Here is a 15,856-nt window from a genome sequence, read left to right on the forward strand (position 1 = left end):
AACAAATGTCACACATTATTTAGTATATATAAAGACAAGATTAAATCAAGAATAGTCTGATGGGTGACAATATTAGCCTATCAATTTATATAGTATATATTATCACTTGTGAACGATGCCAAGCATAAGGCAAGAAACAATGCATACCTTTTTTTAGCGACTTTTTCAAATCATAGTCCCAGACCTGTAGCCTAGCCCATATTTGATTAATGTTTTATTTAACTAAGCAAGTCAGTTAAGAACAAATTGTTATTTACAATGACGGCCTACCCTGGCCAAACTCTAACCCGGATGACGCTGGGCCATTTGTGTGCCACCCTATGGGACTCCCAATTACGGTCGGTTGTGATACAGCCTGGAATCGAACCAGGGTCTGTAGTGATGCCTCTAGCACTGAGATGCAGTTCCTTAGACTGCTGCGACACTTGGGAGCCCATAGGCCTCTATGTTAAACGTTCTGATGTGTTGCGTCAGCCTTATAGTGTAAAAAATGTTTTTTGACGCTAGTGGTTGTATTCATTTGGGATCTATCGCATCCCACAACTGTCCCAGACTATGTTTGGAATATTTATTTATCGGACAGAATCGGGCAACTTTTGTACTATGGGAGATAGTAGATTGACATAAGCTAGTGCTTTTGCTGTTTGTTAGGCCTACTCATCTTGTTGGCTAACGAAAAGTAAATGTGGACAGTTCTAATATCTTCAATAGGCGCCTCGGAAATGGATAGGACGTGTGCGTATGTGTATGTCTTCACTTGTAGCCTGTGAGAAAGACCCAATCACGTGATGGAGAGCCATGTGAGTGAGAGGACCTTCGAAGCACGCAGCACAAAGGGAGAAGGGAATTAAAATTATTATATTCAGCCCAAGGAGGGCACAACGGCTACTGGCCGCGGGAAAAAAAGGCATTACAGCCACACAAGGGGATTGCGCCGGGAAATCCGAGGCATTGTCAAGTGCTTGTCAAATTGTGAAAAAGAGACTGATGAAGTGTGTACAGCCTGCACAAAAAAACAAAGCAGAGCTCATGCCTTTCATGCAACTTTTTTCAAATCATCATTAGAGTCGTGTCATGCAGATTTAGAATGTATTAGAATGTATTAAAAATCCAACCTTAAGCATTTACGGGTACCTGCTTCTTTGTTAACTGCTCAACAAAGAATGTGCACACTCCCTCAAATCGTTTGGAGAAGATATCCTTTCTATTTTATTCAGCTTTGTTCAGTTGTATTCTTCATACTATAAAATAATGCCATGGAATTCTAAGCAAATCTTGTCTGCTAAATGAACTAGTGTAGCCCACAGCTATATGGCATAGCCAGATCAGGACAACTCAGAGTATGCTATTCTGTTCTTCTGAAATAGACTACATTTCCTTCATATCATGCTTCTTTAGACCAGTCTAAAATACATAATGGATTTGTTGTGAAGGTGTACGCTATATTACATGGATTTATTACACTTTTTAAAAAGTAGATTTTCCAAAGGTCTGCATCAGTGGAAGCCAGGAGATGCTAAATGTGTTTATGTTAATTAACGGTCAATTACCGTGAGACCGGCAGTTATTTGCTTGACAATCACCGGCTAACAAAATGTTGTGTCTGCCACAGTCCTAATTATGATGTCCACCAATTGAATGTGACAGTCAGATAGCGACGCTCAGTTTTTCTTGTTTTGGCTTATGGTTTTGACTATTTGTAAAACAGGCATACAAAGTCAGTCATGTGACTAAAAATAAGCTAACTACAAACTCAGACAGCCCACTTGAAGGTCCCACCCTCTGAACACTTCTTGGTGAATCGAAGGTTCCCCCATCGCCCCCCAGTCTCCCTGTGTTGATTCGTTGCCCCTCCCATTATGATGTCAGGAAAGCATTACCTACAGAGCAGCGCCGTCTGACCGTCTGACCCCTACGAGGTGCCATGGCTGTCCCTGTTCCTAAGGTGACCTCTAGCCAGGTCGTTTACTTCCTGGTCAAGGTTGACCTGCAGGTCTGCTGGGGTGGCCAGTGGGTCCAGTTACCAAGGCGATGGAGTGAACAATGAGTAGAGGAGTGAAAGCCTCTTTCCTACAGCACAAGGTGGGGTAGTAATCCTCTCAGTGTCTGCTCTGCAACTTCCTCTACCTGCTAATCCATACACTGATAATCCTACAGGTGAGACCAGAGACGGCATAATACATTTATACCTAATCACATATACTGTACTGTTCACGCATGCACACACACACACTTACACTCCCATACACACATTCACATAAAGCTAAAAAAAAAAAAAAAACATAGTAGTACCCACTATTACAGTGGCAATGCATTTACACATGCAATGGCCCAACATGCAGTTAACTACTCGCCCGCTCACCCTCTCACTCACTCACTCTCGCCCAACTCAACAGTCAACCCAAACACATGCATGCATCTACGTATGTGCATGGTTAAGGCATGCCATGTGCATACGCATGGGACACAAGTAAGTGTGCTTTATTTACATATACAGTTGAAGTTGGAAGTTTACATACACTTAGGTTGGAGTCATTAAAACTTGTTTTTCAACCACTCCACAAATGTCTTGTTAACAAACTATAGTTTTGGCAAGTCCGTTAGAACATCTATTTTGTGCATGACACAAGTCATTTTTCCAACAATTGTTTACAGACAGATTATTTCACTTATAATTCACTGTATCACAATTCCAGTGGGTCAGAAGTTTACATACACTAAGTTGACTGTGCCTTTACAGCTTGGAAAATTCCAGAAAATTATGTCATGGATTTAGAAGCTTCTGATAGGCTAATTGACATCATTTGAGTCAATTGGAGGTGTACCTGTGGATGTATTTCAAAGCCTATCTTCAAACTCAGTGCCTCTTTGCTTGACATCATGGGAAAATCAAATGAAATCAGCCAAGACCTCATAAAAAGTTTTGTAGACCTCCACAAGTCTGGTTCATCCTTGGGAGCAATTTCCAAATGCCTGAAGGTACCACATTCATCTGTACAAACAATAGTACGCAAGTATAAACACCATGGGACCGCGCAGCCGTCATACCGTTCAGGAAGGAGACGCGTTCTGTCTCCTAGAGATGAACGTACTTTGGTGCGAAAAGTGCAAATCAATCCCAGAACAATAGCAAAGGACCTTGTGAAGATGCTGGAGGAAACAGGTACAAAGGTATCTATATCCACAGTAAAACGAGTCCTATATCGACATAACCTGAAAGGCCGCTCAGCAAGGAAGAAGCCACTGCTCCAAAACTGCCATAAAAAGCCAGAGTACGGTTTGCAACTGCACATGGGGACAAAGATCGTACTTTTCGGAGAAATGTCCTCTGGTCTGATGAAACAAAAATAGAACTGTTTGGCCATAATGACCATCGTTATGTTTGGAGGAAAAAGGGGGAGGCTTGCAAGACGAAGAATACCATCCCAACCGTGAAGCACGGGGGTGGCAGCATCATGTTGTGGGGGTGCATTGCTGCAGGAGGGACTGGTGCACTTCACAAAATAGATGGCATGAAAATTATGTGGATATATTGAAGCAACATCTCAAGACATCAGTCAGGAAGTTAAAACTTGGTCGCAAATGGATCTTCCAAATGGACAATGACCCCAAGCATATTTCCAAAGTTGTGGCAAAATGGCTTAAGGACAACAAAGTCAAGGTATTGGAGTGGCCATCACAAAGCCCTGACTTTAATCATATAGACAATTTGTGGGCAGAAATGAAAAAGCATGTGCGAGCAATGAGGTCTACAAACCTGACTCAGTTACACCAGTTCTGTCAGGAGGAATGGCCCAAAATTCACCCAACTTATTGTGGGAAGCTTGTGGAAGGCTACCTGAAACGTTTGACCCAAGTTAAACAATTTAAAGGCAATGCTACCAAATACTAATCGAGTGTATGTAAACTTCTGACCCACTGGGAATGTGATGAAAGAAATCATTCTCTCTACTATTGTTCTGACATTTCACATTCATAAAATAAAGTGGTGATCCTAACTGACCTAAGACAGGGAATTTTTACTAGGCTTAAATGTGAAAAACTTAGTTTAAATGTATTTGGCTAAGGTGTATGTAAACTTCCGACTTCAACTGTATGTGACCATGTTCTTGTGTGTGTTTTGTGTGTCTGTCTATATGTGTACAAGAGTGAATACATGGTGGTTTATACAGTATGTGTATATGTGATCGAATGTCAAGTCTATTTACTACGAGCACATAAAGTCACTGTGCAGACAGGCAGACCAGCCTAGTCCAGCGGTCACCAGCTCTGGTCCTAGAAAGTCATGTGCCTCTAGTATCAGGGTTAGTGACCACCACTATGCTCTAGTACAGGGTTGGGGTTCATTTTCAATTGAAATTCACTCCTTGAATTGATTGGCCCCGAGCGCTGCGCTAGTCATTAAAGGTTACTATTCCAGTGCATGCACTAGTGAACTCCAAGCAGTGAGGGGCGCCAGCCAGGCCAGCCTGTGAACTCCAAGCAGTGAGGGGCGCCAGCCAGGCCAGCCTGTGAACTCCAAGCAGTGAGGGCCGCCAGCCAGGCCAGCCTGTGAACTCCAAGCAGTGAGGGGCGCCAGCCAGGCCAGCCTGTGAACTCCAAGTAGTGAGGGGCGCCAGCCAGGCCAGCCTGTGTAAGACAAGACTCTAACTCACTTCTGTCACACCTGTCAGTGAGGCGAGAGCGCATGGCGAGAGCGCCGACGCCCCGCTCCAGGTCCAGGTGGTCAGTGGTCTCCTACTGACTAATGGGAGTCAACACTAACTGCTCTGGGGGAGACAGAACCACCAGCCGTGGGACGGGAGACAAAGATAAGGGAGTAGGCCACCAGCCGTGGGACGGGAGACAAAGATAAGGGAGTAGGCCACCAGCCGTGGGACGGGAGACAAAGATAAGGGAGTAGGCCACCAGCCGTGGGACAGGAGACAAAGATAAGGGAGTAGGCCACCAGCCGTGGGACGGGAGACAAAGATAAGGGAGTAGGCCACCAGCCGTGGGACAGGAGACAAAGATAAGGGAGTAGGCCACCAGCCGTGGGACAGGAGACAAAGATAAGGGAGTAGGCCACCAGCCGTGGGACAGGAGACAAAGATAAGGGAGTAGGCCACCAGCCGTGGGACGGGAGACAAAGATAAGGGAGTAGGCCACCAGCCGTGGGACGGGAGACAAAGATAAGGGAGTAGGCCACCAGCCGTGGGACGGGAGACAAAGATAAGGGAGTAGGCCACCAGCCGTGGGACGGGAGACAAAGATAAGGGAGTAGGCCACCAGCCGTGGGACGGGAGAGAACAACACAGAGAGTCAGTAACGCAATGCCACTATTGTCCGGGGCCGGCCACACACAACAACACACGTGTGAGTAAGTCATCGATGTGTGTGTGTGAAGGAGTTCAGGTGTGAGTCTAGAAGAGGCAATTGATTGTGTGTGTGTGTGTGCCTGCGTGTTTTTGTAGACTGTGTGTGTGTGTGTTTCTACTTGTGAATGCTGTTGGAATGTCGTTGACATTGTCTTGAGTACCATGAAGGTTGTACAACAGTGCTTCTCTGTGGCCAACTGATCACATTGCCTCCTGAAGCTTTTCTGCAGCTCATTATATTTGTTCCCTAGACTGACCGTGCCAGCCACACGTCCATCCAGAGACCATTCATTCCCCAAATGGTATCCTTAACAACCTAGCAGCCATGACAACCAGGAATTATACACTATATATAAAAAGGTATGTGGATACCCATTCAAATTAGTTGATTCGGCTATTTCAGCCACACCCGTTGCTGACAGGTGTATAGTATCGAGCATACAGCCATGCAATCTCCATAGACAAACGTTGGCAGTAGAATGGCCTTACTGAATAGCTCAGTGACTTTCAACGTGGCACCGTCATAGGATGCCACCATTTGTCAAATTTCTGCCCAGCTAAAGCTGCCCCGGTCAACTGGAAGTGCTGTTATTTTGAAGTGTAAACGTCTAGGAGCAACAACGGCTCATCTGCGAACTGGTAGGCCACACAAGCTCACAGAATGTGCCCGCTGAGTGCTGAAGCATGTAGCCCGTAAAAATCATCTGTCCTCGGTTGAAACACTCACTACGGAGTTCCAATCTGCTTCTCGAAATGGGTTTCCATGGCCGGGAAGCCGCACACAAGCCTAAGATCACCATGCGCAATGCCAAGCGTCGGCTGGAGTGGTGTAAAGCTCACCGCCATTGGACTCTGGAGCAGTGGAAACGCGTTCTCTGGAATGATGAATCACGCTTCACCATCTGGTAGTAAGATTTGGGGTTTGGCGGATGTCAGGAGAACGCTACCTGCCCCAATGCCTAGTGACAACTGTAAAGTTTGGTGGAGGAGGAATAATGGTCTGGGGTTGTTTTTCATGGTTCAGGCCCCTTAGTTCCAGTGAAGGGAAATCTTAACGCTACAGCATACAATGACATTCTAGACGATTCTGTGCTTCCCACTTTGTGGCAACAGTTTGGGGAAGGCCCTTTCCTGTTTCAGCATGACAATGCCCCCGTGCACAAAGCGAGGTCCATACAGAAATATTTTGTCAAAATAGGTGTGGAAGAACTTGACTAGCCTGCACAGAGCCCTGACCTCAATCCCATTGGGATGAATTGGAACGCAGACTGCAAGCCAGGTCTAATCGCCCAACATCAGCGCCCGACCGCACTAATGCTCTTGTGGCTGAATGGAAGCAAGTACCCGGCAGCAATGTTCCAACATCTAGTGGAAAGCCTTCCCAGAAGAGTGGAGACTGATATTTTCCACCTTTATTTAACCAGGTAGGCAAGTTGAGAACAAGTTCTCATTTACAATTGCGACCTGGCCAAGATAAAGCAAAGCGTTTCGACACATACAACAACACAGAGTTACACATGGAGTAAAACAAACATACAGTCAATAATACAGTAGAAAAATAAGTCTATATACTATGTGAGCAAATGAGGTGAGATAAGGGAGGTAAAGGCAAAATATGATGTAGCAGCAAAGGGGGGACCAACTCCATATTAATGCCCATGATTTTGGAATGAGATGTTCCAAGAGAAGGTGTGCATATACTTTTGGTCATGTAGTGTATGTCCCCAAAAAGACCTGCCTCAGACACACAGACAATAGCCTGATTCATATCATTATATCTTTATACATGGTAAACAAACCACACTTCTCTGGGGACTGTACACACACAGAATAGTAATGCGGCGGCAGGTATCCTGGCGGTTAGGAACATTGGGACAGTAACCAAAAGGTTGCTGGATCGAATCCCGAGCAAATTAATTAAACCTAATTGCTCCTGGGTAGCTGTCAATAATGTCTGACCCCTGACCCCACTCTCTGAGTGTGTCTCAGGGAGAGTGGGATATGCAAAAAACACATTCCCATCTCACACCTTACAGGTTACTCACTTGTACATACAATGAAACAACACTATATACGCAACCCCTTACTATTATATAATCAGTGAAGAACTGTCAACATCTCCCTTAAATGTCACTGGGGGGGGGGGGGTCCGTTAATAGGTCTATAGGGATAGTATGAGTGTTTGTTCCCGGATGTGTCTTCCTGTCTTGACTCCTGGGTCCTGACTGTCCTGATTAACCCAGAATAAAAGTAATTTTCTGTCAATATCAGCCTTCCCTGGAGTCCCTCACTAGAACCTGCTGGAGGAAAAACAGTCAGTCACACACAAACACCTGCCACAATGCACTTGTGCCAGTTACTTGTGCCAGTCACTCAAGGTCGTTCAGCCACGTGCATACCCTCTTCCGGGACAATCCCTCCAAAGCCCAACTGGAGCATCGGCAAACACAAACTCATATTTGGCTGCATCACTGCCAAACCTGCCCCAGCTATCTCCCAAAACCCTGACCTCCTCCCCTCTAATCCCTGCAGCCTTGACCCAAAACCTCTTATAGCAGTCACTCCCTGACACGGTCAAAACGCCAATAATCAAGCTAGGATTGTCCATGTGTACATAGGCTAGAGTCCGTGGATAAAATGATTATGCGCTGTGTGGGGAGTACTGTGCAATGATGCTTTCTGCTGTCCCTGTAACGCATAGAGGGCAAAAGCGCATCTGTGACGCATTGTTTTTTTTCGGGGACAAAAGCCCAATGAATAGCCCCAAAAGACCAATCACTATTCTGCACCAGTATACAGGCCCAGATAATGTCTCTATGATGTAGCCTAAACTAGCACAGATTTCGTGTTCAACTGCGTGGGTCCCGCGTGACCTTAACAGGTGAGATGGCCTTCCCGCCAGGGGCTTAGAATAAGATCCCTTAGTCACGTTGCCTTTAAGTAACGACCGTGTTAAACAACGGGCTCTCCGGTCCCCGCTAACCTACACTAACCTCCTCTCCATCTACCGGTATTTACTGAATTATTTCTGCACAGCATAATTACGCACAGTACGCTACGCTATACAAAGCATTCGACACTGACTCAGTTGAAGCGCTGAGGCCACAACCCGAGTCAGTCCGTGCCAATAGAAAATCAGCCCTGACTGTGTAGCCTATGACAGGGTCCACCGCCTCCGTGCCGCAGTCCTGGGATAAACAAGGCCATCCCAACCCCTGTAGTCCCAATAATATAGCCTAAAGCACATATATAATAGGACAGATTGCACAAATTGTCATTAGAATCAATCAATCCGTCCTCGTCGCAATGTTTATGTCGCTGCCAGTTCAACCCCTATAATTACCCATGGAGCTGTACTAGCCTACTGTAGACTACAGTACATGCGTCGTCCCCTCTAGCCACGCTTACCACCCTCGCTGTGGATCTTCGATCGCCGGTTGAAATACATCCTGAACTTGTGCGGGTCTGTATCAGGCTGGAAGAGGGCGTCCGAGGCACTGGCATGCTCGTGGCTCACTGTCACAGCGGGGAATGCGGGCCCGGGACAAGGCTGCATTCGCTCGGAGATGAATCATAACCGACCAGTAGGACGAGGGACCGTGGTAGGTCGACTCAGCAGCGACGAGGGCGCGCATATATGCCATGTGTTCGTGCGGCTTCGTCCTCAGCCAAACTCACAAAAAGGCTAACCTCGTTCCTTCGTTCAGACTCACTTTGCTTCAACTGGATATGCATGTAACCAATGTGTCCCATAAATTAATAGTCTAACATGTCATGTGTAAAAATAACCTAGTAACGCAGTAGCCATAGGCTGCAGGAGGCCAACACTGCAGAGCTAGGTTAAATAGCATGCTAAATGGGTGTAGGGAATATGACTATTAGCACGATGGTCATTTAATATTTGGATATTTAAAAAATGAAGTGTTACATTCATCTAATTTCATAGGCCTAGGAGTAATTTGTAGCCTAGAGAGAAAGTCAAATTAAAAGACAGGGAGAAAAACCATCACACTGGGTTATGTCGTGTCATAGGAGGAGATGTGGATAAAACCAGTGGTTCTGTGTGAGGAACACAAACACAAAGTCACACAAAATAACTCCAGGCATAACAAAGCTGTATTTAATTCCATTGTTAGAGCAGAGAAGAAAACCCTTGTATATTTATATTACACAGTAACAGAACACATTAATCTTAACAGTTTATTGTTTTAATCTCATCACATAACAATAAGTATTCAATATCTCAAATTATGTTTTTGATCTCATTAAATAGGAACAGAATAAATACTAAATTCTGAATTCGATGGCCACGGACCCTCCCACTCGGTCTTAGATTAACATTCGGGTGACTGATTAATGCTGCTAAATCATATGACATTCTGTTTTGTCACTTCCTTCAGCTCTACCGCACACACACACTTATTCATCACACTCACAGCTCCACAGTGCACGTACGCTCAGATTCTGCAGTATACAAAGAGCAATATTACCCAATTATCACACCCCTGTCTCATGGGTCTGCATGACAAAAGTCAGGATTCAAATGACAGAAAACCCCTGCCTTACCTGGACACCAATAACACTGGCCTCCAGTTCTCACCATGTTGTACTGTGGTGAATACTGCCCCTGGTGGTAACATGGTGATACTGCATGCAGGAAGAGCCTATTGAGATCTAGGCCAGGCTAATGGAGGAAGAAATCTGTTGTTCACTGATCTGAAAGGATTGGATAGATATAGAAAATGGTTGAGTGGAGCCGGAACCATTTTGCTTTCACCTATTCATTCCTTTCAGGTTTGTGAACATGGAAATCAGGCCATGACAGGCAGGTTCTACCAGAGCTGGGACTTTAAAACACAGACGTTAGAGGAGTGGGAGGTGATGAACTACTTTTTAATTAAGGGGGTATCTCTAGACCGAGGGTAGAGAGACAGAATACTACTGAGCAGATACTCTATTTCCCAACAGAGGAACTAATCATTGATGCCAAGGAGTAAACATGGGAGAACGAACAGCACTATAATGTTTAAAAATGTAACTATGAAAAACAGTCCTTCCTTCCCTCCATGTTATTGCACAACTCCTTGTCTAGCATCAACATTATTGGCCTGTCTCTGTAACAGACAAGTCCTACTACAAGTGCTTGCTGCTAAATCACACACTTTCCTGATCATCTTTTGCTTTAGATGTTTCTTTCTGACTTGGGGTACTAATATTTTAGTGTCAAAGGCTGTAACGGAATGAAATGTTGAACATCCACTGTGGATCTGTGGGGTTAGATGGCTAGGTTGAAATATACTGAACAGGTGGGCAGACAACAGGATCCTTGGGACCACTGACCAAGTGAAAACTCATTCAAAAGTCAGAATACATGACAGCCTTTGTCCACACAACGTCAAATCATAGAGGACACTTTGAAAGGAATGTTGGAGCTTTAAAATGGAGGATTCCAATATTAGCTTTAACTTAAAATGGCTGTTTCCTGCTTCTGATTAAAATGCAAGGCGACTGAGGAGGACTTTCTCTTCTCAACCCCAAAACACAGGAGGCGGTGACATATTTACACGTTCTCAACCAAATCAAGTCCAGAGATGTGTCTGACTGATTACTGTAGTCTGGTTGTGACAGGGTGATGTCACAGCGCATCAGGTAGAGGAGCAGCAGCTGGCTATAGTAGCTCATTAGCATAAGTCCTATCTTTACATGTGGACCTCAGTGACATCATGACAGAGTGGCCAAAGAGAAACAAGGAGGAAAGAAAAGGAAAAAAAAGTGCTGAAAATAAAATAAGTCTAAAAAAATAAAGCTTTGTTAATTCTCTGCATTTATAGTTTTTTCTCCCCCCCTCAATGGATAGCGCAATGATAAATGAAAACATTAAAGCGCTATGTACATGCACCGTCCACTCCGCTCGGGCATGCTCAGTTCAGCCAACAGGTGGCAAGGTGTAGCTGGTGGCGGTCTAGGGTCAGGGGGTTCTAGAGATCAAAGGTCAGGGCAGGGTCAGTCCTGGTGCACAGGGAGGATGGGCTGCCTGCAGATGGGGCAGGTGTTGTTCTCAGAGAGCCAGCGGTCGATGCAGTGGATGTGGAACTCGTGGGCGCAGGGCAGGCGGCGCAGCTTATTCCCCTGGGCATACTCATTAATGCAGACGCTGCAGGCGCGCCCCGCCTCTCCCTCCAGGCTGGCCTGGCCGTAGGTGCGCGTGGCCAGATTATCGATCTGCTCTTTGGTCAGGCCACGAGGGTGCTCCTCATCCTCCTCATCGTTGAGCAGAAAGAAGTGGGCTAGACGCAGGATGGGCAGTGTGCCGTTTTCCACCAGGTTGTTTGTGTCCCTGGTCGTCGGCCGACCCTCATTGGGGGTGGGGACTCCACCGGCACCGCCATCACTCCCAACTAATCTCTCCTGGCCTCCTTCCTCCTCGGCCCCTGCCGCTCCCTCGGTCTCCATCTCCACCCCTCCTGCCTGACCTTCCGCCCCAGTTCCACTCTCGTTGCCGTGGCTATGGTAGGCCTGTGTGGTGGTGTTTGCGTTGGGTCCAGCAGGGTCCTGGTGACCTGGCGTGCCCCCGGTGGTCTCAGAGTCAGCCTCCGTCTCCATGAGGGAGCTGAGTTCTCCGAAGCCGGTCATGATCTGTCTGAGGATGGAGCGCAGGGCGGTGGAGCTGGGCTCCCCCAGGCCAGTCTCACTGATCCTCCTCAGAGGGATCCGGATGGTGCTGACGTAGGTCCGGATCCCGGCCCGCTCCGAGCGGGAGATGGTGCGCCGGAAGCCTCCACTGTCACTCTCGAAGGTGACGGTATTCTCGGCAGCGCGGGCCCGGGAGCGGGTACGGCTGGCGATGCTGTCTCGGTCCCGGTTCTCTCCCGGTCGGATGCGACGCACCTGCAGGTCCAGCATGATGGTGGGATGGCGGCGTACCCCTCCTGCGCCCCCCGCCCCGGCCGTGTGTGCCTCTGCCTCCTGCTCCCCTGCCTCTGGACCAGGCTCTGCTACTACAGCCGGCTCTGACACGGCCTCACCGGTCTCCATGGAGACAGAAGCAGTTCCATTGCTGGGCTCGGCAGTGTGGATATTATTAGAGCCACCATTTCCACTCCCACCATTAGGGGATAAGGTAGCGGAGTTAGGGGCTGGGTTTCTCTGAAGAGGGGAGCGGCTACGTCTCCTAGACGACCGGGAGGAAGTCCCACCTCCTGCCGCAGCCCTGCGGGTCCGGCCGCGGGAACGAGTCCTGCTGCTGCGTGGCTCACGCCCCACAGACGCCCCCTGGGGGCCAGGCTGGGGCGCTACACGGGGGCAGTCCAGGGTAGCAACACCCTCCTCCTGCCTCTCCTCTGGGGAGGAAGCTCCGCTTGGGGACTGGAGCTGTGGAGGGCTGCTTTGATCTGGAAGGGTAGGGGGGGTGATGGGGAATGGGGGGAGGTGGAGGGCTGTTGTACTCAGAGCAGTAGGGGGGGACAGGGGTGAGGTGAAGGGTGCTGGAGTCAGAGGAGGGGTGGTGGTAGTACTGCGTGTACGGCGGGTTTGAGCCCTCCTGCCCAGGGTTGCTCGAGGTGAGGGATAGGGGGAGGGCCGGGCAGGGGTGTAGGGTGAGGGGCGAGTGGAGGGGGAAGTGCGTATGGACGCCATGGATGGAGGGGGGACAGGGGACAACTCTGAGGGGTCGGGGGTGTCACTGTGCTCTCCTGGCTCTGGCTGCTCATGGTTGATGTTGATCTCCAGGCTGAAGCGGAACTCTCCACTGTTGGGGTTGGTGCGGCTGACCGCGCGCCACGTCTGGTTGCCGCTCTGGCCGCTCCGCGTGGCATTCCCGGTTCGTCGGAACGTGTTCAGCCACTCCAGCAGTGAGTCGCCATTAGACGTCTCTGCTCCCGGCTCAGCAGTACCTATACAGACAGCGGCTCGTTACTGAACTGAGTCAGTTGTAATTATCTAGTAATGCTTCAGCATACTATACAGCAGCAATTAGGTTATAAACCTTTTGAGACCCATAACATCCTGTCAAGTTTAGGTTATACGGGCTAGACACTTTAGCATCCATTTCCTCCCCTATATTCCTTCCATGCCCCTCCTAACCCTCTCTCCTCACCGCTGCTTCCCTCCTCTTCTCCGGTCTCTGTGTTTTGTGGGCGTGGTTCAGGTCGGGGCTGAGATGACACACGCTCCTTTGCCCCGTCCAGGCGCTGCCGTAGCTCCTCAGCTGTCACTTCACCTGGGGAACAACATGTCCTCTGTTAGGTCAAGATGGAGGGTGTATGATATGGGGTGGGTTATATGCTTCATTGTTGAGGGTCCAGTTCAGCCCTTAGTGGCCAACATGGAGACATTATATTATGATGTGATATTATTGTGTTATTACAAATGTTTGTGTTTTATTTTACCTTTATTTAACTAGGTAAGTCAGTTAAGAACAAATTCTTATTTACAATGACGGCCTATATTAGATTGTATTAGCAAGTCTGCATTAGTGTATTGGGTTTGGACAGGGGTGGACAACTACGCTAATCCGAGGGCTGCAGTCCTGCTGGTTTTCCTTTCTCCATGGCATTAATTAGCGCCACTGATTGGCTAGGGGGACCGGGCACGTGGCTGTCCTGATACAAATTAGCCTGTGATTTAAAAACATGGAGGAAAACCAGCAAACACCACTGCCCTGAGCGATTGGAGCGGGTTCTAGGGAGGTCAGGTGTTCTAGGTTCCTGGGGTTCTAGTGAGGTCAGGTGTTCTAGGTTCCTGGGGTTCTAGTGAGGTCAGGTGTTCTAGGTTCCTGGGGTTCTAGTGAGTTCAGGTGTTCTAGGTTCCTCTCACCAGGTGTGCCCAGCAGGTTGCTGTCTCTCATGAGGCGGTACTCTTCCTCGCTCAGATCATTGATGAAGTGATAGTACGCCTCCTCCCTTCTAAGACGCTCCGCCTGACGCCGCCGCTCGTCTCGCCCACCGGGAGGGTCCATCACCATGGAAACCGCTGGTGCACACGGAAGGGGTGATAGGGGTGTCAGAATTGTGGAACACCTGGCTGGATCTTACCAGGGCACTGCTATTGTGATGCATCCATCATTCAATCATAGGGAGCAATTGAGTTGGGATCAGACATATTTGACAGATTCTATACAACTAATGTACACATCACTGACACACTTGACAAGCATGGATTAGAACGAGGCTTTACTGATCATCCAATTCCCTGGGGAAAAACCGCAGTCCAATAGCTTCTGTGTCACGTGAAAGTAGGATTTACAGAAAGGCTATTACTCGATCAACAGAATTATGTGACTGCAACTCCCGTCGCCTTTACGTTATTAAACCGGTTTCTGTGGCCAACCTTTAGCCATGAACGATGACGACAAGTTAAAACAACAACTTCCATTTTGATGTGGAATGAGACATGGCCCGTAAGAGGTCGGCTGAGCTGACATAACAAAATTCTAACCTTCCCTGTTCCGACAGCTAGCTGGCTAACCTCGGATTCATCAGAAAAGCTATACACAACAGCATCAATGCCACTGCGATAGACAGCAAAAAATATTTCGTCGGCCGTAAATGTTGCAACAATCACGGTATTTGGAGCAATAATGCAGTCTCTACAAAGCATCATAATACAGAAGGCCATGTTGGAGAACACAGGAGGAGCAACAAAACTGACGTTGTCATCCTACCTAGTTACCAATCACCGACCCAGGAATGATCACAGACACGTCGAGAGTCCAAACATTGCACTACGGAGGAGGGACATGACAAAGAAAAGTCGGGCTCCATACAAACTGACTATGTAGAGGACAAAGAATCGTCACCTAACTATTGCAACAGAATTATATAAACGTCTCCAACTACAAAAAAATCTTGTTCACACCTATACGCAGGTTTCACGTTGCCTTTCAAAGCGACGAGCTGTCATTTTGAATGCGCAACGCATTTGTTAGTTGCTGTCGACAGCTAACTAGCCATCTTTTGGTGAAAGGTTTGACCAATAAATAATACTTTTTTTTTGACAAGCAACACACGAACAGAGTACATACTATACTCAATCTAAACAGTGTTATTGGCTCGAGGAAATGGCAATGACAACGAAATTTAAAGGGATTGTTGTACCTGACACAGCAGCTGTAATATGGACGGGTTTGCTTTCCTCTCCGCTCTGATTACAATGTAGCCAAGATGGGACCACCTGTGCTACACTTCTCACCGTCCGACCAAACACTATCAGTGTCAGATTAGTTCCCACCCAATGAAACCGCACGACTACGAGGATTAAAACAGCTAATTGTTGTGTTTCAATCAATGTATATATGTATTAATATTTGTTTAACTATGAAGACGACTGTTTACAATTTCCAACAGGTTCTTTTTCAAAAATGTATTTTACATAAAATCACGAAGTTTGATAATTTTTCTCCCCGCAGTCTGAATGATTCTAGAATGAGGTATAACCCACAAAATAGCATTGGAAAATGACATAATTAAATGTTTTTCGTTTGTCAATGTCTGTGCGCGTAT

At 47.4% G+C, this 15,856-nt stretch overlaps 2 protein-coding genes across 2 annotated transcripts in view; both read right to left on the bottom strand.

Annotated features, from left to right (window-relative positions):
* LOC139531642 (phospholipid-transporting ATPase IB-like) overlaps positions 1 to 9,089 on the bottom strand; it is an 87,118-nt gene extending 78,029 nt beyond the window's left edge. Inside the window, exon 1 of the mRNA XM_071328284.1 lies at positions 8,766 to 9,089. Within this exon, the coding sequence (XP_071184385.1) occupies positions 8,766 to 8,913 (148 nt within the window). The 5' untranslated portion in view covers positions 8,914 to 9,089. The remainder of the gene's footprint in view (positions 1 to 8,765) is intronic.
* Positions 9,090 to 9,451: 362 nt separating this feature from the next.
* Positions 9,452 to 15,702, bottom strand: LOC139531643 (E3 ubiquitin-protein ligase RLIM-like). The gene is made up of 4 exons (XM_071328287.1): positions 15,452 to 15,702; positions 14,172 to 14,327; positions 13,453 to 13,575; positions 9,452 to 13,249 (listed from the first exon to the last, which is right to left on the bottom strand). The coding sequence occupies exons 2-4, from the start codon at positions 14,317 to 14,319 to the stop codon at positions 11,361 to 11,363; spliced, it is 2,160 nt and encodes a 719-aa protein (XP_071184388.1). The 5' UTR covers positions 14,320 to 14,327; positions 15,452 to 15,702; the 3' UTR covers positions 9,452 to 11,360.
* Between the last annotated feature and the right edge of the window lie 154 nt (positions 15,703 to 15,856).

The sequence above is a fragment of the Salvelinus alpinus genome, chromosome 10 (genome assembly GCF_045679555.1).
Source record: "Salvelinus alpinus chromosome 10, SLU_Salpinus.1, whole genome shotgun sequence".
In the NCBI taxonomy this organism is placed as follows: domain Eukaryota; kingdom Metazoa; phylum Chordata; class Actinopteri; order Salmoniformes; family Salmonidae; genus Salvelinus; species Salvelinus alpinus.